This window comes from Alosa alosa, chromosome 18 (genome assembly GCF_017589495.1).
Source record: "Alosa alosa isolate M-15738 ecotype Scorff River chromosome 18, AALO_Geno_1.1, whole genome shotgun sequence".
Classification (NCBI taxonomy): Eukaryota; Metazoa; Chordata; class Actinopteri; order Clupeiformes; family Clupeidae; genus Alosa; species Alosa alosa.
In genome coordinates this window covers 17,564,564-17,589,979 of record NC_063206.1, presented here as the reverse complement: position 1 = coordinate 17,589,979, position 25,416 = coordinate 17,564,564, and the positions used below count along the sequence as shown (strand labels likewise).

Here is a 25,416-nt window from a genome sequence, read left to right as displayed (position 1 = left end):
GCATCTGCACCTGCTGCGTGTGTGAGCGTGTGTGCAACACACGTGCGTGTCTACAACTGATGAAGACAACAGTGCATATGACTCTAGACAGACATGTCCCAAAAGAAACACACACAAATAACCCCCCTTCACACACACACACACACACACACACACACACACACACACACAAACACGCACCCACGTCTTGTATTACTACCATTATCAAAACATACAACCTCTTCAATCCTTCTCACTGTTTTACTTTTTCAACATCCTCTCAAGTTCAGACACACATACAGTGCACACACACACAAACCTTTTCCCTCCCAGACACAAACTCTTGGGTCTTCTCCCTTCAGACTGCTGATCCATGTCCCCCTCCTCCAGTGCCCCTGTCACACACACTTGTACGGACACACCAGGCCCCATATGTTAACCATCAGTGCTAATTTGTGCCATTAAAACTCTTTGGGGAGGAAATGACAGTTTGGAAGGGTGTAATTTTAGAAACAGGGCCGTTCGAGACATCTCCTGGGGGTTACAGCAACACACACACACACACACACACACACACAGACTCCCCCTCCAGAACACCACGAGCACCCCCTTCCCACAAATACACAGCCCCCTCCATGTCTGAGTGCACACCTGGGTCCTATTTGGACACGCTGGTTCTGTCTCCAGCACAATGACTTGGCACAGCTCTTACGTGGAACCAATCTGTTCCTGTACACTGGTTCAGAACCCAAGAGGTAGGGAGGAACACAGGGGTTTGGGTCCAAAATGTGGTTCTGCCGACTCTTACTGGGACTCTACTAGGGATCGACCAATTATCGGCCGGGCCGATTATTAGGGCCGATATTTAGCATTTTTATAATAACCGATAAGCCGATACTGAAATGGATAAAGAATGAAAACGCTACTTTGTCTGTAAAGCCGCCTCTCACTCCCCTCGCATTTGCTACTCTGTGGTCGAGAGCACTGTCCCGCCCACTACACTGTCTGATTTGTTAGTTAGCACAAATGCAGCCAATTAGGATCGAAGACTGAACACAGAGAAAGATTAGAATTCCTACTGAGGCATACTGTAGACTGGGCTTCAGCTGTACGGAGCTATTTTTCGAAGGTAAGGAAGTTACCTTAAATTGCTGAAGTTGCAATGTGAATCACAATCATCTACAGTGAAGTTACAAAAACACCACTTTGTAAGCTATTGTCTCTTTGATCCGGATCAATAAGTAGCCTAAAGCACCCACCTCCTTCATTTAGCGAATTCCCGATTGATGCACGTTAGTGATATAGCCTACCGTTTACTAGTTAGCCTACAAACTCGGGTGCTGCGCGTCGGGAGTTCTTTGCATCCGCCTCGTCCATTAATTGTGAATAACGGGACACCTCGGCGGACGTTATCCCTTAGGCCTACATAGTAGACAAGTCCTAAATTATGCGATAAAGAAACGCCAAAAGTCTAGTTGACTGTCAGAAAAGACTACAGGCACCCAGGGTCAGCCGTAATTTAATCCGACCTGAACTAAATTGCGTCCTAAGCTGGCTATTACGTGCCTTTTAGGCTCACAGAAGTGTACCTTATAGCCTACATACAGCATGGACACAAATTGCATGCTTAAATAGCCTAAGAACTATTTTAAAACTGTTTTGTTAAAACTATTCAACCATAACACTTGCCATCACGCATGCACCTCTTCCTCTCCCTATCCCTCTCTCGTGCACTCACACACACGATGGCAAAGCATCCTCTTTGTGACCGGTCCCTTACAAGCACATAGGCCATTGTGTATGCCTATGAAAATAATTACTATCACTCAGCTCTTGGATTAACATGATTTACACTTGTGATGCAAGTTGATAGACAATTGTGTATCAAAAGAAGAAAGAAAAGTTAGCATAATTAAATGCTTTTGAATACAATTTTTCAGCATATCGCCATAGCCTAGGCTACTATCTACCCCCCTTTTTGACAACTGAAATATCGGTTTTACATATCGGTTATCGGCCTCCTGTTTTGATATCGGTATCGGACCTGAAAAAACCATATCGGTAGATCCCTAGACTCTACAATGTCTTGGAGGCAGAGACCGCTACCGTGTGTGTGCGTGGCTGTGTGAAAGCGAGTGTGTGGGATTGTGTGGGAAAGCGGAGGAGAAGCAGAAACAGATAGTCCCATGGAAAAGAAGCACTCCCTAATTCACCATCAAATACCCGTCCTAGGGCAGAAAAATGCAAACATATGCCAAGCATAAGGGTTCACTCTGCCTTCCAGCGCGCGCACGCACGCACGCACGCACGCACGCACGCACGCACACACGCACACACGCACACACGCACACACACACACGCGCACACACGCACACACACACACACACACACACACACACACACACACACACACACGACTTGGAAAGAGAGAATGCAAAAGCAAAAAAACACCTTTTCAAACCAGCAGTGGTGGTACACTAGAGCAAGCGATACACATCAGCATCCTAATCACACAAACACAAGTCTGTGGAAGGAGAAAAGAAAGATTGAGATAGAGGAAGGGAAGGAGAATAGGGGAAAGGGAGAGAGGGAAGAGGGGGGGGGAGAAAAAGGGGAAGGGGGGAGGACGGAGAGATGAAGTGTGGGCCAAGGCAGTCTGAGCCAGGCTAAATTTAACCTCCCCCGCCATGTGGGCTTCATTAGGGCTTTATGTGTGTGCATACCTCCCCTGACAAGAGACAGCCCCACTCCCCCTGCCGCGCCGCTGCAGTTAACCCTCAAGGAGCCTAGCTCCCCCATCTGCGCTAGTAAAGCTAATCTCCAACCTAGCTCCCCCATCTGCGCTAGTAAAGCTAATCTCCAACCTAGCTCCCCCATCTGCGCTAGTCTCCAACGCTTCACATCACAAGCAGTGCTATCATCTTTTAGGGTAAAGAAGCACTAGCCCTCAAGAACCACACCTCAACCTACCCTTCTTGCTAATCTCAACGGTTTTAGAGCAGAATGAATGCTAGCTAATGCTAACTCATTGGCGCTAGCGCTCAACAAGCTTCCCATCTTCGCTAGCTAGTCTCCACTGTCAAGCCTAGCCCATTAAATACAGTAAGGCCTAAACTGAAGATAAGAGGTTGTAAAAGACTACCCTTTTAAAACTTTAAGGTAGTTTACATAGCACTAATCAGTTTGTAGCAGATGATAGAATTTGAATCTAAAGTTTACAGAGAAAAACGCCAGAGTAAAATGGAGGAGGTGATGATGCTTTTCCATATGACAATATTTTCCTTTTTACTGGCTTTTGTAGAGACAAAATTGAACTTTTGAATTGAACATGAAGGATACCATTATCATAATGACCAAACAACAGTTTGGACAGGAACTGCAGATGAAACCTAAGTTGTATGACTAACTCATAGCACATGTACATGGCTTATTTAAACATAACTTTGTGAATAAAACAAACAAACATCATTCGGCAGTTAGCTTGCTTCCTGTTAAGTTTGTAGGCACAGATTTGCAGAAGAACCTATAACTATTGGACAGTCTGTATAGCCACACGCTAACAAGGCACTGACCCTACAACCGACAAGCATGCTAGCTAGTTTAACCACACGTTAACAAGCCTTCTACATCACGGCACACACTGTCCCCTTCCACTGGCAAGTATTTCCACAGACTTTCCACTGAAACCTCAGGGACCCCCAGAGCGATTCGTCACCCGTCCGACACACCGTCCAACACAGGACCGCCACCAGCGCGCGTCAAGAAAATCTGCTGACACAAGCGAGTTTGGGAACTAAAGCAAAGTTTCCATTCATTGGTCCTCTGTGCGTAACAAACCACTGGCCACCATCTCCACAACCCCAGCACGGATGATTCATAAGAAACAGAGGTTTGATTTGTTGAAGACGTCACAGCCGGGGCCACACCATGCTAGTCACGCAAAACTTTTTCTTTTGATTTCTCCATGGGGTGCTAGCAAGTTAACATTCAGCACTATGCTAATGGTTTTAACGCATCAAATAGGAAACTTCTTGTGATTGGTGTGTCAACAAGTTGAGCATAATACAGCATAATATATAATACTGCAGTCTTCCCATGAATACATACATGGTCGCCAGCATGGGACCTTGCAAGTGAGCTTAATATGAAGTTTGGCCAGTTTGGCCTCTAGCCTGTTACCAATTCCCTTGACAGTGTTTATGTTGGTGAACAGCCATGCCTCCTGTATGACTTCCAAATCTCCATGTTTTATGCTAGCTAGCTCACCGACGAACCATCACAATTTCAGTGGCTGACACATCACGACTGCTAGCCACAACTCTCACGCAGGTTCAGCAGCTGGTTGATGCCTCCGACTCACAGGTCAGTCTGTGTCCGACCACAGTGCTTTGCTAGCCAGCCGCTACGCCGGGCACACTGGGGGCCTCTGCATCTGGTACGGGGAGTTCTGAGTGGCTGGTGCCAGGCCGGAGACTTGGGCAGGACAGTGGAAAACCAAAGCGTGTGGAGAGGTGCCCAGCAGGGTCTGCCAATGGGCCAGCGGGCAGGCAGCGCAATCTATCCATCTCCGAGCAGCGCCAATCCCTGTGGCCTGGCATGACCTAAGTTAATGGAAATGTGTCCATTGATCATGTAAATCCGATTTTTACTGGGGGACTAATACTCGTACACAGACACACCAGCATGCACACAAGCAATAATGCTCACACACACACACACACTAAAATGAAAAACTATGTAACCTTTAGAAAGAAAGTCAGGCTGACGCTCATTTGTACACTGTGTGCTTGTGCTGAGTTTGGTGTTTTGGTGTGATTGTGTGACAGCATACTTGTGAGAGGGCTTCATGCACTGCCAGAAGTCGGGCTTTCTCTGGGAGTATTCTTCTGATCTTCTCAAAAACATCAGCCTCAATGAATGCATCCCCCCCTTTCCTCCTCTCTCAGTGTCTTAATTCAGCGCTTATCTGCATTCCAGAAGACTGGCCTTGGCTGGCTAACCCCTACACACACACACACACACACACACACACACACACACACACCATTTGATTCTACTGACCGTCCAACCTCAGCCTCCCCTGTCCCAGCCATCCTGTGTGCAGTCATGAGCGCACATACATTTATACAGCAGGCAGATCAACGGACACACAGAGCTTTCTCTCTGCTATGTCCAGGTCAAAGGCACAAAAGATTACTGTGTATCCTTCTCTGTGTGCTACAGGGGTAAGATAACACCAAAACTAATGACCATTGTCAACACACACACTTCCTCTCAGAGTCAAAGCACCACAAAACTGAGACACATTTCCAACTCTTAGAGTAACACACACACACACACACACACACACACACACACACACACACACACACACACACACAGTGTGCTATAGGGAGCTGGACAGATAAGAGGATAAGAGGTCAAAAGATAAATGCCAAGGTAAGGTCACTCCATCTAGCATCTCAAGCCCACTTCATCTCAAACCGCACGGTGAAGCCCAAATAATGATGTCATTCTGGATGTGTCTAGGAGAGGTTTCCCCACTACTCCTCTAGTGCATTAACTGCTGGCATCAGGGCCTACTCTCTCAATCACGTGTTTACCTTTAAAATAGATTAAAAAAAGGTTTGTGCAGCTTTGTGTGTACTTTTCAAATTCATCGCCCTTTTCACAACTGTCAAATGTTCCCATCAGTAGTGTAAGATATTTGTCTTTTGAGAGTCATTGTCTTTCTTCTCTTTTTTCTCTGTGTGTGTGTGTGTGTGTGTGTGTGTGTGTGTGTACAGGAGAGTATTTTTCCCAGAGCATGAAGTGGAACAGACCGTGCCGCAGGAGGCCAGTTCTCCCAAAAGCAGAAAAGGGAACGGAGTGTTCTAGAGAAAGCTGCTGCAGGCTACACCTGCCATGAGAGCAAGCTGCATACTAGAACGCATCCCTGGCAGCGAGGTGTCCGTTTGTGTTTGAGTGTGTGTGTGTGTTTCTTGCCATGTGTGAGAAATTTCCATGCAACACACCTAGACTATACTAGTGAATAATGACACTTCATTCACTTCAAAAATAGGAAATGTACATGCAAATTCAATGCATCCGTGTTCATGGTTCATATTCACCGTATCCATCCCTCTCCTTGAGATTGGGACACTCTTTCTCCACCCCCCTCCCCACCCAACCACACACACACACACACACACACACACACACACACACAAAGGCCTTGGGGCTGGTATGACGGTAAGAGCAGTTGTCTTGGGAATGTTACAATATCCCCAAAAATATGTTCTCTTCTCTGCTGTTGTGAACATGTGGACAGACCTCGCGACGGCAGGTCTACTGTTCAGATGGAAATGTGCGTGGGTTGGTGCCCAGGCCGCGGCACGCAGGATTCACCCATGACGCTGATCAAATGTCTGTGTGTTTAATGTGTGAATGCTTTTTCCGTGTGTGTGACGAAGATCGTAAGAGAGATTGTGTGTGTGTGTGTGAGCGTGTGAGTGTGAGTGTGTGTGTGTGTGTGTGTGTGTGTGTGTGTGTGTGTGTACCTGATGATGAAGGGCATGAATGCGGCGAGCCCCAGGGGAGTGGCAGAGCCGTCCATGGGGGAGGGGTAGAGACGCCCCAATACCAGCAGCAGCAGGAAGAGACTGGGGTGCAGCTTCACCTGCCCAGAGTCACTGAGAGACACACACACACACACACACACACACACACACACACACACACACACACACACACACACACACACACACACACACAGGGAAAGAGTGAGGGGGAACATATAGCATCAGTACACACACACACACACACACACACAGCAGTAATCCTCCTCAGAGAGGGCTGATTTCCTTTCTCCGATTTGTTTAGACTCTGCCCCTCCTGTTCCACCCCCCGCCGCACAACTCCTCCAGGGGGCCCAGCAGGTCAGATCACGTCCACCCTCAAGGTTACGGTCAACTGAACTGTGCTATAAGTGAGGGGAGTGGACAGAGAATGGGAATGTATGAAGCCAATGCAACAGTGGCCACTACACAAGGAGTTGTATAGCTTCAGATAGAAATAGGGTTTTACAAACGCACTGTTCTGCAGGAGAGAGAGACACAGAGAGAGAGCAGGGAGATGAAGAGAGAGAGACACAGAGAGAGAGAGAGCAGGGAGGTAAAGAGAGAGAGAGAGACACAGAGAGAGAGAAGAAAGCAACAGAAATAAATCTGTATGAGGGATAGAGAGTTAAACTAGAGAGATGTATCAGTGATTGAATAAACATGGACACATCTGGAGTGACTCTTGGAGAAGGCATGTAGGATGTATGTGTGTGTGTGTGTGTCTGTGTGTGTGTGTGTGTGTGAGACCTTACAAACTTCTATTTTCAACCAAATGATTAAATACATTGAGCAGCACTGCTGGGAAATATTACAAACCAGATGGAGCAGTACATCAGGAGAAAGCATGCATCTCTCTCTCTCTCTCTCTCTCTGTCACACACACACACACACGACTGAAGAAACTTTTCAACCAAGTTAACAACCTTTGGCATTGTGACGCTGATGGCAGCTCCTCACCCACAAATTCCCTCCACACATACACACACCATGAGGACCTGCCAAGCAGTACATTCGGGTGCCCTTGAATCAGTCCTCATCTTTGATTCATCTTCATAGAGAGAGAACCTCTGCACACTTTAGTGTGTGTGTGTGTGTGTGTGTGTGTGTGTGTGTGTGTATATATGTGTGTCCGCGCATATGTGCACACATTGTGTTAGGGTGTTCAAACACTCCATTTCCCTCCTAGGGGATGTGCACTGGTACACCATGGCAACGGGGAGCCGAGGGAAACGCCATCGGCAGTGAGCGTCGAGATGTGCAATCTGTTCAGCATCTGATTTCAGTCAGGCACGGCAAAGGGCAGCCCTGCGCGTGATGTCATCAAGGCACCAAGGAGACGACAGAGGAATTACTAACACATGAGGGGATGGGATAGGATAGTATGTGTGTGCATGTGTGTGTGTGGGCGTGTGTGACAGAGAGAGAGAGATGAATGGTGTGACTGAGAGTGACATATGAAAGAGGTAAAGAGAGGTACAGAGTGAGAAGGGGATGAAAAAGAGAGAGAGAGAGAGAGAGATACAGAGAGAGAGAGAGACAGCCGGATTTAAGCTGATGGAGAATGAGAGGAAATCTGACCCTGAAGGGAGGATAGAGCGAGACACAGGGGATTGGGGGAGAAGAGAAAGGGGATGAGAGGAGAGAGAAATGAGAAGAGATGGATGAAGGGAGGGATAGAGAGAGGGAGAGGGGAAAGAGAAGTGATGGATGAAGGGAGGGATAGAGAGAGGGAGAGGGGAAAGAGAAGTGATGAGTGAGAATGTGGTGGAAAAATTAACGAGGGAAAGAAGAGATGAAGAAGACAGATGAGTAGGTGGAGAGAGAGAGAGACCACAGAGAGAATGAGAGAAAGCATGCTGAGAAAGAGAGTGGGAAGGAGCGTGAGAGGGAGAGAAAGAACAGCATAAAAGACACAGAGAGATAGAACACTACCACACAGCACAGGAGAGAGAGAGAGAGAGAGAGAGAGAGAGAAATAATCCGAAGGAGTGCCGTTGGACTCCAGCACAGCTCAGCTCAAGGAAGGGAAGGGGAGAGAATCAGTGTTCCAGAACTTTCTTCCCCTTCGCCATCTCTCTCCCCTCGGCCCGAGGCTCAATTTACGAGGCATCTGCGAAGGCTATTACAAATGTTTATCAAATAGCTCCGGCAGTGCCAGGACACTTTCTCATCAGTTGGGGCTGAGGACGGCTGTGTTTTATGGGGGATTACTCATCCGGCCCCATCCACCCTCATTAGGGCCAGCCCCCCCCCCCCCCACCCCACCTCTCCCAGAGACCCACGCTGGCCATGAGAGCAGCAATTTTTACAGAGCTGCGCACATCAAACGTCCGCCCAATGGTCAAAATAGCTTTATAATGCTACATATTTGTTACAGGAGGCCATGTGGAGGCTCACAAGCAGACACAAACACACACACACACTCACAGCGACACACACACACTTTCTCTGCACCTGAGCCATAGTAAGCCATCCAGAGAGTTGTAAAGCTATTAAAAGACTTTAAACCCTCGATCACCTTTGTTCAGGTGTTAACGGAGACGTTACACATGATTTATAAAACCCATTTCCCTCTAAAGAGTGCTCATCCGCACTCAGGCCCGCCTTGGGCTCAATGCACGCCGCCATAGCAACCCGAACCCGTGGCACGTATCCCACAAGCCCCCGCTCCACCTCGGGCCGCATCCCAGTCCAAGTGGGCGGCCGCTGGGCCGCTGGGCCGCTGGGCCGCTGGGACGCTAGGGGCGCTGGGCGGCTAATGGCTTTCTAAGCCCCCTGCATCTCCCGCCAGTCTCGTCCGTTCAGGTTTTTATGTGGCGCGTGATTTACGGGCGATATGAAAATATGATCGCGCTGGGGGCCCGCGTCGCTATGGCAACCAGGAGCAGGCAGAGAGGGAGAGAGAGAGAGAGAGAGAGAGAGAGAGAGAGAGAGAGAGAAAGGAAAGAAAGAAAGAGACAGGATCTGCCGTGTGAACACAGGGTCCTGCTTGTGCTTGAGAGGCTGCTGTGTGTCAATGAGTTTAAGTGTGTGAGAGTGTGCATATGTGAGAGTGTGCATATGTGTGTGTGTGTGTGTGTGTGTGTGTGTGTGTGTGTGTGTGTGTGTGTGTGTGTGTGTGTGCGTGTGAGTGAACGTGTGTGTGTGAGTGAACGTGTGTGTGTGTGTGTGTGTGCGTGAGTGAACGTGTGTGTGTGAGTGAACGCGTGTGTGTGTGTGTGTGCGTGTGGAGTGAACGTGTGGTGGTGGAGTGAACGTGTGTGTGTGTGTGTGTGTGCGTGTGAGTGAACGTGTGTGTGTGAGTGAACGTGTGTGTGTGTGTGTGTGTGTGCGTGTGAGTGAACGTGTGTGTGTGAGTGAACGTGTGTGTGTGTGTGTGTGTGTGTGAGTGTGCGTGCGTGCGTGCGTTTGTGTGTGTGTGTGTGTGTGTGTGAGGGAGGGAGGCTGTAGACACAGGCTGAGAACACATTAGAATAATATGAGACATATTAAGATAATATTGACTTGGGACTGTGTTGTGCAACACATGAGCGCCTTGCGATGGAGCCGACTCCTTTTCTCCCATTTGGGGACATTAACAGGAGTGGAGGAGTGGGAAAGAAGGGACGGACGGATGGAAGGATGGAAGGATGGAATGAGGGACAAAGGGCGGAAGAGAAGAATGTGGGTGGGGTTGTCTGGAACAGGAACTGGACATACACACACCTGTTAGTGCATGAAGTTGTGTGGACGCTGAAGGGCCTGTGTGCACTTGGGTGTATGAGTGTGAGTGTAGGCATCTGTGTGTGTGTGTGTGCATGTGTATGTGTGTGCGTGTGTGTGTGTGTTTGTGAGTAGGGATGTAACGGTTACCGGTGTACAGTAAACGGTTTCGGTAAACCGAATTTTATCATGGTTTACCGGTTAACGGTAATCCGAGTCCCTTAAAGCAGGCACACAAATGCAGCATGCAACATGGGCTTGTTATGTGTTTGAAATCAAATGCCACTGCAACGCATATTTTAAGATGACTGCAAACACAAATAAACCTAGATAGCTTTGTGGATCTGCAGTTCATTTTCGCAGGTCTACTCTCATAGGAATGGTTCTCTGGTGAATCTACCAAATGGATAAGTGGCATAACACTTTTGACACTTTTTTACCACTCATCTGATATGAATGCATACAGCTGCCTACTGCATCTTGGAGGTTTGTTGTGATCTACTAGGCTACAGCTAACGACAATTTGTGATGTCCATTCATTTACGATATGTTGTAACATATCTACATTATCAGAAGGTTACATTGTAGTTTAAACTGCATGTTTTTCTTGTCTCTTTCCTGTTTCATTCATCCCAACCAGGAGGGATGAATGAAACATTACGCACGTTCCAGTTTTGTTTAAATAATTCCTGAACGGTTTTGTTCAGAGCTGAAAATGCAACTATATTTGACAGAGGACAGATGTAGGTTGATAGTGACAAAATATTAGCCTTCAGTGTGGCACAATCACTTTGTAAATTACGCTTAATTAAAAAGTGTTTAAATTGACCCAGCTTTCCTTATGGTAGGCTATAATTGTGAGCACCAGGCACACACAAGACACAGCTTCAATCAAAGGAGTTGCAGCTTTATTTAGTAACCAGTAATTCACTAATTTTACCACAGTCGCCAGCCCATCTAACTCCTATTGTTTTTTTGCCTTTCTCTCTCTGCTTAACATGCACAGAGAAAAAGGGGGTCTTAATGGAGCCACAGCACTGTTATGACAAGACACTATGCTATTCTGTTGTCTTGTTGCTATTGTGCATGCAGGGCTGGCCAATTATCAGCTCTGTACATCATTGGTGCTAGGCTTAGAAACATTTTCAGCACATTTGAAAAATACCGCAATAAGCGTGATAATTTTGGTCGCTATAATAGTCATGTTAATTTAAAAAAAAGGTTCTCTCTATTTGTGCGTGTGTGTGTGTGTGTGTGTGTGTCCGAGGGTGTGTAGGTGCGCGTGTGTGTTTGTTATCAGTAGGAAGCTGTCCATCAGGAGAGTGTAATGAGCCCCAGCAGCTTAATGAAGCTGTTTGTTCTAATTTGGTCTCCCCAGAGAGGAGAGGAAGTGGCCAGAGCGAGCGCGCGCGCGCCAACACAGACACACACACACACACACACACACACACACACACACACACACACACACACACACACACACACACACACAAAACTTCTAAGAAGTTAACAACCTTTGGCATTGTGATGCTGATGGCAGCTCCTCACCGACACCCACACACACACACGCACACATGCTCACACACACACACTCACCTGTCCACAGAGCTGGCTGCCTGCTCAAGCTGACTGAGGAGGAATGGGTAAAGAGCAGGGAAACGAGTGAAGAACTCCCTGCCAGTCATCCTGCGAGAAAGAGAGGGGGGGAGAGAGAGAGAGAAAGAGAAAGAGAAATGAATGAACACATAAGCAGGTCCTCAAACCTACTCCCAGCCCTTAGTGTGTGTGTGTGTGTGTGTGTGTGTGTGTGTGTGTGTGTGTGTGTGTGTGTGTGTGTGTGTGTGTGTGTGTGTGTGTGCGTGCGTGTGTGTGAGCGAGAGCAAAAGAGAGGGAGAGTGGAAAAGGAGAGAGAGAGAGAGAGAGAGAGAGAGAGAGAGAGACAGAGAGAGAGAGAGAGAGAGAGAGACAGATGGAGGAAGGGAGGAGAGAGAAAACAGACCCTAAAACTCTGGTTTGTAAACCACTTCCTTAAACACAACTCTTTTACAGCCCCATAAAGCGCTCATTAGGCCCAGCCTGGAAACGCACTTCATCCCACTGGCCTGTTTATTCCCTCGAAAGAGATATGCTGAGCCTGATCTGTGTGTGTTTGTGTCTGTATCTGTGTGTGTGTGTGTGTAGGGGTGTATGTGTTTGTGTAAAAATAGAGAGCAGGGAGAAGAAAGGAAATTATTTTACATAAAAAGCACAATTGTGCACATATGTGTGAAGGAGACTGTCAGAGAGCCTATGTTGAAGCATGTCTAAATACAAAAATAGACACAAGACACACACACACAAACGTCTGCACAAATACACACAGAAAGGTCTCCCACATCCTGTCCTGTTCCGCGTTAGAAGGAAGACGCGATCATGGTAACAGAACTGTCCTGTTGGGTCTGGTACCCATGTCACACATAACGCACCACAACCGTCTGTGAAGATGATCACACACACAGCATTCAAATGACACACATCATGTACATGCTCTTAAACACACACACACACACACACACACACACACACACACACAGCATTCAAATGACACACATCATGTACATGCTCTTAAACACACACACACACACACACACACACACAGCATTCAAATGACACCCATCATGTACATGCTCTTAAACACACAGACACAGACACACACACACACACACTCACTCACTCACTCACACACACACACACTCTCACTCACACACAGAAACACACGGAATACACATTCACAGCATATGCAGACACAGTCATATTGATACACTAAGGCACAAATCAACTCTGGCGCAACCCAATGTGGAAACGCTTAAGCTGGACAAAGACTGGCATTCTCTCACTGTGGGTGACACACATGGTTCAGGCTGAATGGCTTTAACACACACGCACCACACACACAAACGTTCCTGATTTACAACAAATCTGTCCATCAAGGCCTTCTCAAATGTGTTCAAACATGCTTGTATGGGGATAGACACACACACACACACACACACGCACACACACGCACACGCACAGGGAGACAAGAAAACAAACTTTCATGACATAATTCGGTCATGTCTTCTGTGCCGGAAGCATGCTGATATTCTCACTTACACATAAACGCACACACACACACACGCACGCATAGGGGCATCCACATACTCTCGCTCACCCACACAAAGTTTTCATACTCTAAGCGGATGATGGCATTCCTCCCTGTTCTCCACTCCAAGCAAAAGAGCGGTCAGATCACATAAAAATGTTTACACAGACGCTCACTGATCCAGCGTACTACAAATAAGCTCTCACACACAAACACACTCAGAGCTAGCAGTCAACCATCAATCTCTAAAATAATCAATGACTCACACGCCAACCAAACACACACACACACAATGCCTCCCATTGCTGGCAGCGTCTACATTTACGCACACACGCGGACACACACGCAATCATACAAATACACATTGCCACACACAACCTGACTCTCTCTCTCACACACACAACCTGAACATAAACCAATTTGCGCGCACACACACGCACACACACACACACACACAACACACACACACACACACACACACACACACACCATTGATTTCTGACCGACTCTGGACTTCAGACTGTGGCTCATGCCGGTGCCCCCACAGAGACCTGCTCTCATCAGCTGGCCTGAGGCTCGTTTCACTAGGCCTGCCAGACACAATGTCTACTGGCTACTCTCCTCAAGCTTTCCTTAGCTAACATGAGCTCAAACATGTCACGATGGCACCGTCGGTGTACACTGACTAAAGGGTAGGAAGCACCAAGCGGCATGGACACACTCCCCTACACTAGTCTTTCTCTCTCTCTCCCTCACCTGGTGCAGCTACAAACACCCGGAGGTCAGGTATGCACTCTTCTGGGAAACCGAGAAGGGAAAGATCCTTTAGTTTTTTTAGGGTTATGGACACACAAGAGACACACAGAGACACACAGAGACACACACAGAGGGAAAAAAGGCCAGGCTTGACTTTAAGGTGATTGCTTGGTGAATATGAGGACGTGTGGTTGCCAGAATTGGCTCCATAAAAGGGAACATTTACAGTGCATATAAAATGGCATACAAAGGCATGTATGTTTGGGATGGAGAGCCAGTGCCATACACCACACATCACACAAAAACATGTGCAAGGGAGGCCAAATGCTAGTAAAAATTCAAACGAGTTAAGAGCACACACATTAACACGCACACATCCATGCGTGCATATTAGAGATGCGCGGATGGGCTATTATTTCAACCGTAACCGCATAGCAAAACTTATCATCCATCCGGGACCAACGCTTTTTTGACCAAATTTCAAAGAGTCAGTCACCGCCATCCGCTGGTTGTTTTAATGTATATGGGTGATGCGGTGCTGCTGACGTAAGGCTAGAAAGCTCTTGACTGTTCTAGAAAGACTGATCCAATGCAGCAAATATATTAAAAGGCTAAAGTCCTACATTTGCTATGTTGTAGCCTATCCCCAGAATATCAGCAGCCTGTAGCCTACAATTTTATCATTGTAATAAAAAACGCAATTTGGCACATCATTTCAACATGCTGCTATTTAGCCTACTAATTAATGCCTTTATTTTTTGCAAAAAGAAAGAAATCCTTAATAAAATAACAAGTCATTCACATTATAGGCTACTTTACGCGACTGTAACCCACCAAGACAGCAGTGCAACGCATGTTCACATTTTTAGTAACAACCGCCAAACTTGCTTGCTTGCCTTACACATAAGTTTTTCCACTATTTTTCTTATCTTTTCTTTTTCGGCTGTGGATGTTACTGAGCTTGTAGAAGTTTTAGCTCTTACGCTCTGAACATCTCGCGACTGCCATTGCCCGATGTCAGTTCTGAGTCATATCAATCCATAATCTGTCTCCCTTTTAAATGCCTATTCCCTGAATGGTAGGCTACAATGACTATGTGTTTTATATATAATATCTAAAACAAAATAAAACCAGTCAGTCTCATCTACGAGATGTTTAGGCCTCCTCCAATACTGGCAGCTGGGCTCATAGGTTGCAGATTTGCTTAGTGGCCTACCAAGGCTCTGCAACGAGACGCCATTACATGGGAGATGAATCATCGGGTCAACTTGCACTGTAGCCTATTCTACTTTCTTATTGCACACTGGAGAGGAAAACATGCTGGTAGGCTATTTATAGGCTACTTAATTTAAACTTTGTTACCTTTAGTGTGTGTGTGTGTGTGTGTGTGTGTGTGTGTGTGTGTGTGTGTGTATGTGTGTACGTGAGGGGTTGCTCAGCGAAACATCGGAATACACCAATTCCGCAACAACGTCTCTGATAGATAAACAAAGCAGCATGCATAGAAGCAACTAGGCCAAACTGCCTGATGAAAATTTTACTATTTCAAAGTGTGCTCGTTTTTTTTTTTCGGATGTAGGTAAACACAATTTAACAATGTATAGGCTATATTTTTTCATTTGATTGGTTCAACCGCCACCCTCCCAATTTAATTAAAATATTATATTTTTTACGTGAATCCGCCTCGATCCATGGGTTTAACCGCTGAGTCCAAGGGCTGTAACCGCTGAACCGCCGCGATCTCTAGTGCATATTCTAGCATACACTTTACATAGTCATGCTGCCACAATAACACACACACATTTTTTATTTTTGTAGATACCAGCTCAAGTGTGGCTGTGTGAGTGTAAGTGTGTGTGCAAGTGTAAGTGTGTGTGCACGTGTCAGAGGTCACCTAGCCCCACTGACCTGCACGCTGCTTCACCCCTAACCAGCATGCTGGGATGTCACTGTTAGCTGTGTGTGTGTGTAGCGTACAACACACACACACACAGACACACACACAACCTTGCAGCCAGACATTGGAGTGGACAGCCTGTCAGGGTGCATTTAGTGTGGCCAGAACACACATGCAAATAATCACAGCCAGCGAGCTGCCAGACTGCTGCAGGCTCGCTTGCTCTCCCTCCTCACACACACACACACACACACACGCAATGCAATAAATCACACAGACTAATTCAGACACACTACACTAGCACATATAAACACACACACGTACACACTCTTGCACAAAGACACACAGTACTGTAAATAAGCCTCTGACCTACTGTAGCCACACTGACGTACTCCTAAATACTAGCACAATCTCATTTCCCCCACACATTACACACACACACACTCACATTACACACACACACACATATAACACACACCTGGGCAGACACACTCGCTCGCAGAGACCTACACACACATATACAGAGACACATATAGGCGCACACACATACACGTACACACTCAAATTGAAACCATCCAAAGTATCTATCTTTGTACAGGCTACACAACCAAAGTGTTCTGGGTGCATATCAATCTCAGTATTTTCATGGTTCACATACTCATGCAGGTACTCTCACACACACACACACACACACAGGAAAACAAAGGAGAAAAAAAATGAAAACAGAGTACATCAGATGTAGCCAGGAGAGACATCAGGAAATCACAAGGGAACAGGTAATACCTGGAGGGGAGAGAGAGAGAGAGAGAGAGAGAGAGAGAGAGAGAGAGAGAGAGAGAGAGAGAGAGAGAGAGAGAGAGAGAGAGAGAGAGAGAGAGAGAGAGAGAGAGAGAGAGAGAGAGTGTGTGTGTGTGTGGTGATGTGACTTGTGTGTGAACTGTGAAAAGCATTACTGTACATGCGAGCCTTCGTACTTATTGGCTGGCCTCAAAGCCACCATTCAATTAGATCGCACAGGAGGGCAAGAAGACGGATGAAGCCGTTTAGGGAAATGACGGTGTGTTCCATGTCCGCCACTACGTGCAGCCATGCTGGGAACCACAGACACAAACACATCAGAACCCCCCCATGGAGACTCCATCAGGCACGGGAACAGTGCACAAAAAAAAAAAAATCACCATTCGGTGTTGAGGTCACGGTTCGGTTATGTTTTGGGTATAGTAAGCCTGTAAGTACTGCTAGCCTAGCATTCACAACAATATTGCTGATGCTCACAACAATATTGCTGATACTCAACACTTATATGCAGGAATAGTATTTATATTAACTAAAATAACTAAACTGACATCTGATCCGCCACTTAATGTTTGTGTGGGAACAAAAAAAGTGTACTGTTTAAGTCTGCATTCGGTATACATCTGTATTGAACGCCTAAACGGTTCGGCACCCTCACACCCCTAGTAAGACTACATTGCTTATTAACTACAATAGTGACACCAATGGCCAGAACCAAACACCTTGTATGTGAATGTAAACATACTTGCTGACAGCAAATAAAACCAGATTGCGGTTCTGAGTCCATGTCCCGCTAACCTAATGTACCTTTGCCGACTCTAACCCAAGCACACGGTCAGTGAGCTCCTGGGCAGTACTGTAGTAGGTAAGTGTAATGTAGTGGCATGGAAATAGCATGAGATGGTTGATATGGTATGTGTTTTGTCCATGTTATCGTATTATGTGTGCCTGTGTGTGTAACAGAAAGAGAGGGAGAGAGAGTGTGTGTGGTATGGGGATAAGGTATTTGTGTGCATGAATGATTGTGTGTTAGTGTGTGTATATATATGTGGGAGTGTGTTTTTGAAATAGTGAGGGAACTGAGTGTGAGGGAGCGTGTAATTGTGTGTGCGTGTGTGTGTGTGTGAGGGAGCGTGTAATTGTGTGTGTTTTTTGTGTGTGTGTGTGTGTGTGTGTGTGTGTGTGTGTGTGTGTGTGTGTGTGTGTGTGTGACAGGGAGATCAGAGTGGCCCAGTCTCACTGCAGGGGGTCCCGTCATTAGCCACACACCCTCTCCACTGCTGGGGCAGAGGTCAAGATCAACAGGGTGGAATGAATACAGTATGTGTGTGTGTTTCTGTGTGTGTGTATGTGTCTAAAATAAATGACAAGGTAGAGGGCTTGATGTGAAGTGTGTGAGTGCATATCTGAGTGCACATTATAGAGACAGACAGGCAGTGTATTGCTGACAGTGGATCTCTGAAAGGTAAAGAGAGACCGATAGAGAGAGACAGATAGATATATAGATAGATAGATAGAGAGAGAGAGAGATAGAGATAGAGAGAGAGTGTGAGTGAGTGAGTGAGAGAGGGAGAAGCCAACTGAGTGAGCCTTGCACTAGGCTGCAGGGGCAGAGCACCACCTGCTGGTCCCAAGAAGCAGAGCACCTGACGCTCCACAGAAGAGCTGAAGGCATCTTCACATGTGGCCATCCATGCTCATGGGGGAACTAGTCCCAAAGTCATTGAGTGCAATCAGATGGAGAACATTTTCTGGAAAATCGTGCCTCCAGTGTATCAAAGCACACAACAGACAGTGCTCAGTGAGTGCGCGCGTGTGTGTGTGTGTGTGTGTGTGTGTGTGTGTGTGTGTGTGTGTGTGTGTGTGTGTGTGTGTGTGTGCGCGTGTTGTACACAGGAAGTGTCCAGGACTGTGATCCATCTAAAAGATGTGGTGCACTGGGCCATCATGGTGGCTGATAGTTGCTGCACCATGAAGGGAGAACCTGCTATGATTTAGGAAGTATGGAGGAGTATTCCAACAGGAGACAGGAGAGTGATGAAGAGAAGGGGAGAGGGAGAGAGTGTGGAGTGATTTAGAGCTGGGAGAGAAGGGAAGGAAAGAGGAGTGTAGGGGAGTGCATCCTCACACACACTCCACTCGCACACACGCACACACCTGTTCTTTTTGGAGTGTTCGTCTTTGCCTTTCTTCACCCCAAAGATCCGCGTGATCAGTGTGCTGAAGAGAAGAGTGGACGAGTTCCTCACCTGAGAAGGAGAGAGAGAGAGAGAGAGAGAGAGAGAGAGAGAGGAGAGAGAGGGACTTTGACTTCTAAGGTTCCTTTATTGACAGTCAAAAAAAAGGAAACCAGGTAACATTAAAAACAACCCATAATAAAACCTCCCTCCACCCCACCCTCCCCAAACTCACATCCACAAAATGTTCAGGGAGAGAGAGAGAGAGAGAGAGAGAGAGAGAGAGAGAGAGAGAGAGAGAGAGAGAGGAGGGAGAGGGAGAGAGAGAGAGAGAGAGAGAGAGAGGGGGAGAGAGGGAGGGAGAGGGAGAGAGAGAGAGAGAGGGAGAGAGAGAAAGATGAAAGGGGAGAGAAGGAAAGCCAAAGCCAGAGTGTGAAGGGATTAAAAAAGGAGACAGAAAAAAATTAGAAGTATGTAGGTAAGGCCCCACCAAATATAGAAGTTACGCAGACCACATTTTCAACTTTCAACTTAGACAGTCAACATTTTGAAAGCAATTCAATATATGCTTCTCAAAAGTAGCTAGCGGACACCATGGTGATAATTTGTGAGAAAAGATGAAACGAGTGTCCCCCTCAGCCACACTCACATAAACACACTTATGGCGGCATACTTAAGAGATGACACAATCCTCTTAAAGAGGACCAAAACACTCAGTTAAGTCTACTTAACACAGTCACACAGGTAGTACCCAACACAAACACCCTTCTGGGCATTAGGACTGAAGATCGCTCTGTGTTTCTCATTCGAGAAAAGTGACTCAGACTCTTTCGCCCTCAAAGGCCGACAAATAAGGAAGGGCTCCTGGTAGCACCTGTCTCGACACTGTAATGGAAGATGGTTTGAATAAAAAAGCATCTGCTGAATGAAGACACAAAAATTGTTTCTCGTTTTCGTCAAGAAAAGTGGCTCTGCTGGACGGTTCAGAGAATGACCAATAAGGAAGAGAAAAGCATGTGGTGGTCATGGAATGAGTTAGAAAAACAGGCTGAGATCTACAAGTGGAACTGGAGACATTTGTCTTGGATTGACTAACTCTATAAAGAAGTATTTTAAGATCCTCAAGAACAAAAAGTAGGGCTCTATGAAATCCGTTTTATTATTTTTCTAAATTCAGTTTTATTTTTTCTCAAATTCCATTTTTTTTTTTTTTTTCGGATTTAATTTTAGTTGTTTCGGATTTTTACTTGTCTTGACTTATAAAAACTCAATGACAGACACAATTCAGCTTTTTAAATATTCAGCAAAGCCAATCATTCAAAATTCTCCAACATTTAGCCAAACATTCAACAAATCTCTGTGCAAAAACAACAGTTAGGGCCTAAGGCCTACATAACTTCAACTACATGGCCATAACTAGGCTTCAAGTTTAGATCTCAATAAAAGGGCACTTTGTAACTCAAAATGTCCCACTACTTAAAAGTAGCCTACTTTTTTGTAGATTCTTGTTTCATTTTAAATATGTGTTGCTTTATAGAGCATTTAGCCTACCATTGTTAGCACACATCTCCACTGACCGATGGCTACAGGATGGTAAGGGCGCTTGGTGTTGCACTCTCTCGTCTGTGAGAATCTATTGCAGCGTTTTTTGAATGGTGGGTCTGTGCGTCTGTTTGAGGTTGCTGACATTCGTGTCTGGGAATGGAACTGCTTGCAATGTTTCAAAAAACTGACATAGTGGTATGCATCTTCTGCACACATTTCAACAATCTTCCACAAATTCATGTCAAATTCACAAATTCATGCAGCTACTGATTTTGTCATGGTCTTGGCTGGAGGGATTTGCCCGCAGTGGATTTAGCTTTGTTCTTAAGTTGCCCTTTTGATTTCTATGGTCGCTATAGCTATACATGTATAATTGCGAGTCAGGTCAATGATGTGTTGCAAACTTACAAACTAGTTGTTTTCAGACTCATAGTAGTCATTTGGGTATTGTTTAGCCCCGTTATCTAGCAATCAAGCAGTTTAGTGTTTTGCCACCATTGTCGGGATCGCTTATTTTCTGTCACGCACCAATCAACAAACTCGATGCACGTGAGATATAATTACTAGGGTACGGAACGCGTTTAACTAATGTCTTTCGGTCACGGTTTAGGCAGAGACCTTCTTATATAGAATAGTATAGTATACATATACTCTTTTGATCCCGTGAGGGAAATTTGGTCTCTGCATTTATCCCAATCCGTGAATTGAAACTCAGCACACAGTGAACACACAGTGAGGTGAAGCACACACTAATCCCGGCGCAGTGAGCTGCCTGCAACAACAGCGGCGCTCGGGGAGCAGTGAGGGGTTACTGTACTGTAGGTGCCTTGCTCAAGGGCACTTCAGCCTACTGGTCGGGGTTCGAACCGGCAACCCTCCGGTTACAAGTCCGAAGCGCTAACCAGTAGGCCACGGCTGCCCCCACATTATATGCTTTTTGTTTCAAAGTAAACTGAAATAAAAGTGAAGCAAGTAGAAAAATGCCCGTTTATTTAATGTGTCAACAGAATATCTGAAAATTCCATGCAATTCCGTGTTCATAAGAGAATTCCGTTTTCATGTGTAGATTCGGTGATTCCCTCCGCGTTTTCCGCATCGCGGAAATCATAGGGCCCTAAAAAAAGTTCCTACCCTAATCCTTAGCATTGTTCAGTTTTTAGTCATCGCTAAGTTTAGGCAATCCCTTTTTTACAATTGTGAGTGTGTGTGTGTTTGTGTGTGTGCGTGTTCTATGCGTGTGGTTTGCATAGGGTGGCATTAATAAAGGACTGCCATGACAGGGTGACCCCAGCTTTCATTAAAAGGCATTTTCTCCAGCCTCAGCTGTGGGGCCGGTGGTCCCACCTGCCCAGGTCTGCTCCAGAGAGAGTGACGTCTCCCAGGGAGAGTGGAGGGGGGCATGTGTGACCCTTCCCACCCCAGCAGCCAATATGGAGAGAAAAGAGGAGTGATGGAGCAGAGGCCTGCTGAGAGATGGACTGAAGGGGGGCGTGAGACCGAGGGAGAGGGAGAAGGGGAGAGAGAGCGAGAGCGCACAAAAGAGATATAAAATGAGTGAGAGGTATAAAAAGAGAGGGAAAGAAAGAGATAGAGAAAACAAAAAGAGTGAGTAAAAGAGAGATGAAGTGAGAGATAGTGAAAGACAGAGCGAGAGAGAGAGAGAGAGAGAGAGGCCGCCATGAGGGTAAGAAGTGAAGAATGTGACCGGGTCTCGTCTCCATGGTGACCTGTTAGCGGTAGGTCTATACAGTGGGAGTGGATCAAAGTGTCCCGCCGAGAACAAACAGCCAGGTGTATGCTTATGAGTGAGTGAGTGAGTGAGTGTGTGTGTGTGTGTGTGTGTGTGTGTGTGTGTGTGTGTGTGTGTGTGTGTGTGTGTGTGTGTGTGTGTGTGTGTGTGTGTGTGTGTGTGTGTGTGTGTGTGTGTGTGTGTGAGAGACTGTGTGGGAAAGCATGTGTAAAAGCACGTAGCTCTGTCTGGAGACAGAGTTCGCTATTATCCAAAGTCAGCAGAAGTCACCATATCACAGTTGCCACATATTGATAAGAATGACTAACTGTTCACACGGGCCTTGTTAAAGCAGCCAAGTTTTGACTCTGGTTACCCATTTTCACAGCTGTAAACAAACATTTTTTTTTTTTTGTTTAGTTTACTTCCAGAAGAGCTTAAAGGAGCCCAAAAAGTATTCCTGTGTGTGGACCAGACAGGCCTCCCTAGCACCCCTTTCCTGCCTCTAATCCAGCCCAGGACTCCGTCCAGTATGTGCGGCCACAGCGGTCCACCACAACTCTGCAGACTGGACGACTAGATTGGGATACTTACGGCCCATATGGGTGAGGTGAAGCCCAGCACGGCAGCCTGCAGACCGTCGGCCACGAACGGCACGATGTTCTCTCCCAACCGCGTGTCTCGATACAGGGCCCTCAGGATGTTCAGAGCATGCACCTGACAGAGCACGAGAGAGAGGGAGAGAGAGAGAGAAAGAGAGAGAGAGATGCAGATAGACAACCAGAGGATGAGAGAGATGGATGGATGACTTGGGGTTAGACAGAGACATCATGTTTTCACTGGCCACCTAACTACAAAAACAGACTACAAAAACCAAGGGACTGGCATTAGCCGTGGTATTAATTCATCTCCTTTAAAACTATAGAGCAGTAAGCCAATGTGTCTGCATATGGTCTCATTAAGCTATTATTCTGTCTGGATGTGTATGAAAAGTACCCTGAGAAGTATTGACTATGTGTGTCTAAGTGTGTGTGTGTGTGTGTGTGTGTGTGTGCACGTGCATTGCATTGGCAGAGTGTGCAAGTACCTGTGGCACTGTGCTGGCATCAGTGACGGTGCCCTGGGTGGGCTTGGCCAGAGCGGTCAGGTCTCTCATAGTCATCTTCAGAAGACTGCAGCTGGATGACTTTGGCTCTGACGACAATAGGGCCTGAGAAATGGGTGGAAGATGGAGGCAGAAGAAATGTAAAATCCTTTCCTTCATTAAAAAATACCATTCAAATGTCCTTGAAAACAATTTCACAAGTTGGAAACAAGTCCTAAATGCATTTCTTGCACAGCATTTCTTTCTGAACTGAGCCAATGTGAACTCCACCACTATTGTTGTTTCCACTTGAGACTTGAACATGGATACCATGTCTATGCCCTGGCCTTGATTTTTTTTTTTTTGTTTGCTTTGTGGCATTAAAAAGATGGCCAACTTGACCTGCCCTCACAAGCAATTGGCCATCATATAACACTTACACCCAGCCTGCCTGCCTGCCTGCACCCACAACAGAAAACACAGTTACTGAAAACATGCACCAGCTTCAACAGCACTGCCAATACAGGAAATGGTGCTGCTAACCACACACAGTCAAAGTGAAACACAGAGTAAGTGATATTAGGGGGAAATGTGTAATACCCCTGTCCTCAAAGAATCTAGAAAACCAGCTTATTTGGAGCAATTGCACAATATACGAGCCTCCACTGAAGGTCATCTGACACTCTGGGCAATGGAAATCTGACCCCCAACTGCCCCAAGAAGATGGCACAAATCCATACAATATAACAGTTCTTGCTATGTCTGAAGCTCCTAAGCCATAACCTTTGAATCCATAATAGATTCAATTACAAGAAGTCAATTACACCAGGAGGAAGCCAGAGGTGACCATTTCAACAAAAGGAAAGAGAGAGAGAGATAGAGAGAGAGAGAGAGAAATGGAAAAAGATAAGTTCTAAAACTATGCTTCCATAACTGTACACCCTGTTACAGTATTTACATATAAACCCAATGCCACTGCACCTTTCCAACCATATAATTTGAATAGAGCAAAAGGCCGCGCGAGAGCGGGAGGGGGGCCGGAGCTGCACAGGGACACAGCCAGATAAAGAAAGTCAAAGAAAACAACACACAATCGCTCAAACAATTACGCCCGACCTCAGACAGAACGACGCTGTTATGACAACCTAAATGTGTCAGGCTAATGACATAAGAGCGGTTATAGAGCTCGCTCGGCCTGCAGCAGCCAGTCCACCTCAGGGGCTCTGTGTCAACACCAACTAGCCAGCTGGCTAGCGCTAGCGAGCACGGACAGCTATCTCCGGAGCCTCTGGTCATCTGCTTTAGAGATGGGTTCCAGCTAACTGGCTAGCAGGCTGAAGGGGGAAGATTGGGGGGGGGGGGGCAGTCGATGGTGTCTTCAGTGCTGTGTTTTCTCACACTCGGGCCTCTTCGGAGTGCTTGTTATGGTAGTGGTGTCATGGCTAGCGCTAGTCTCCCATGTTGGCGTGGGGCTGAGGGCTCAGAAGCGCGGGCCAGGTGGAAGGAGTTCAGAGGAGACAGAGGGAGAAGAGAGAAGAGAGAGGAGAAGAGCCTCGCTCCATGACATCATAAACACGAGACGGAGAGCCAGCACGGCCAGCATGGCCAGCGCAGCCAGCGGTGAAGTTTTTCGGGCCGCTCTTCTCCACAGCCTGTGATGTGGCGCCAAGACGTGCTTTAGTCCAGCCAGGCACTCTGTGTGTGTGTGTGTGTGTGTGTGTGTGTGTGTGTGTGTGTGTGTGTGTGTGTGTGTGTGTGTGTGTGTGTTTTAAAGGCACACTTTTCCAGACCTTTCCAGAAAGTTCTCTGGGAACGCTCGTCAGTGGTGGTACAGCAGGGATTAACTGCTCTCTGATTAGGCTAGAGGGCTTTAGAGGCGATCTCGGATAATCATTTCCCTGATTTCCCTGCCCACAACCTAATTAGGCATTATAAACTACAAGGTAGCAGTAGAATGAGTTACACACAGAGAGGGAGAGAGGGAGAGGTAGAGAGGGAAAGAGAGAGAGGGAGAGAGAGTGCAGAGAAACAA

The 25,416-nt window shown here is 46.5% G+C and overlaps 1 protein-coding gene across 3 annotated transcripts in view; it reads right to left on the bottom strand.

The window, feature by feature from the left end:
* The window catches only part of thada (THADA armadillo repeat containing), a 93,578-nt gene that overhangs the window by 46,042 nt on the left and 22,120 nt on the right, over window positions 1-25,416 (bottom strand). For all 3 annotated transcript variants that reach the window (XM_048269841.1, XM_048269840.1, XM_048269842.1), the window contains 5 exons: window positions 23,388-23,510; window positions 22,895-23,017; window positions 19,007-19,098; window positions 11,877-11,966; window positions 6,519-6,650 (listed from right to left, as the gene is read on the bottom strand). In XM_048269841.1, coding sequence (XP_048125798.1) covers window positions 6,519-6,650; window positions 11,877-11,966; window positions 19,007-19,098; window positions 22,895-23,017; window positions 23,388-23,510 — 560 coding nt within the window. The remainder of the gene's footprint in view (window positions 1-6,518; window positions 6,651-11,876; window positions 11,967-19,006; window positions 19,099-22,894; window positions 23,018-23,387; window positions 23,511-25,416) is intronic.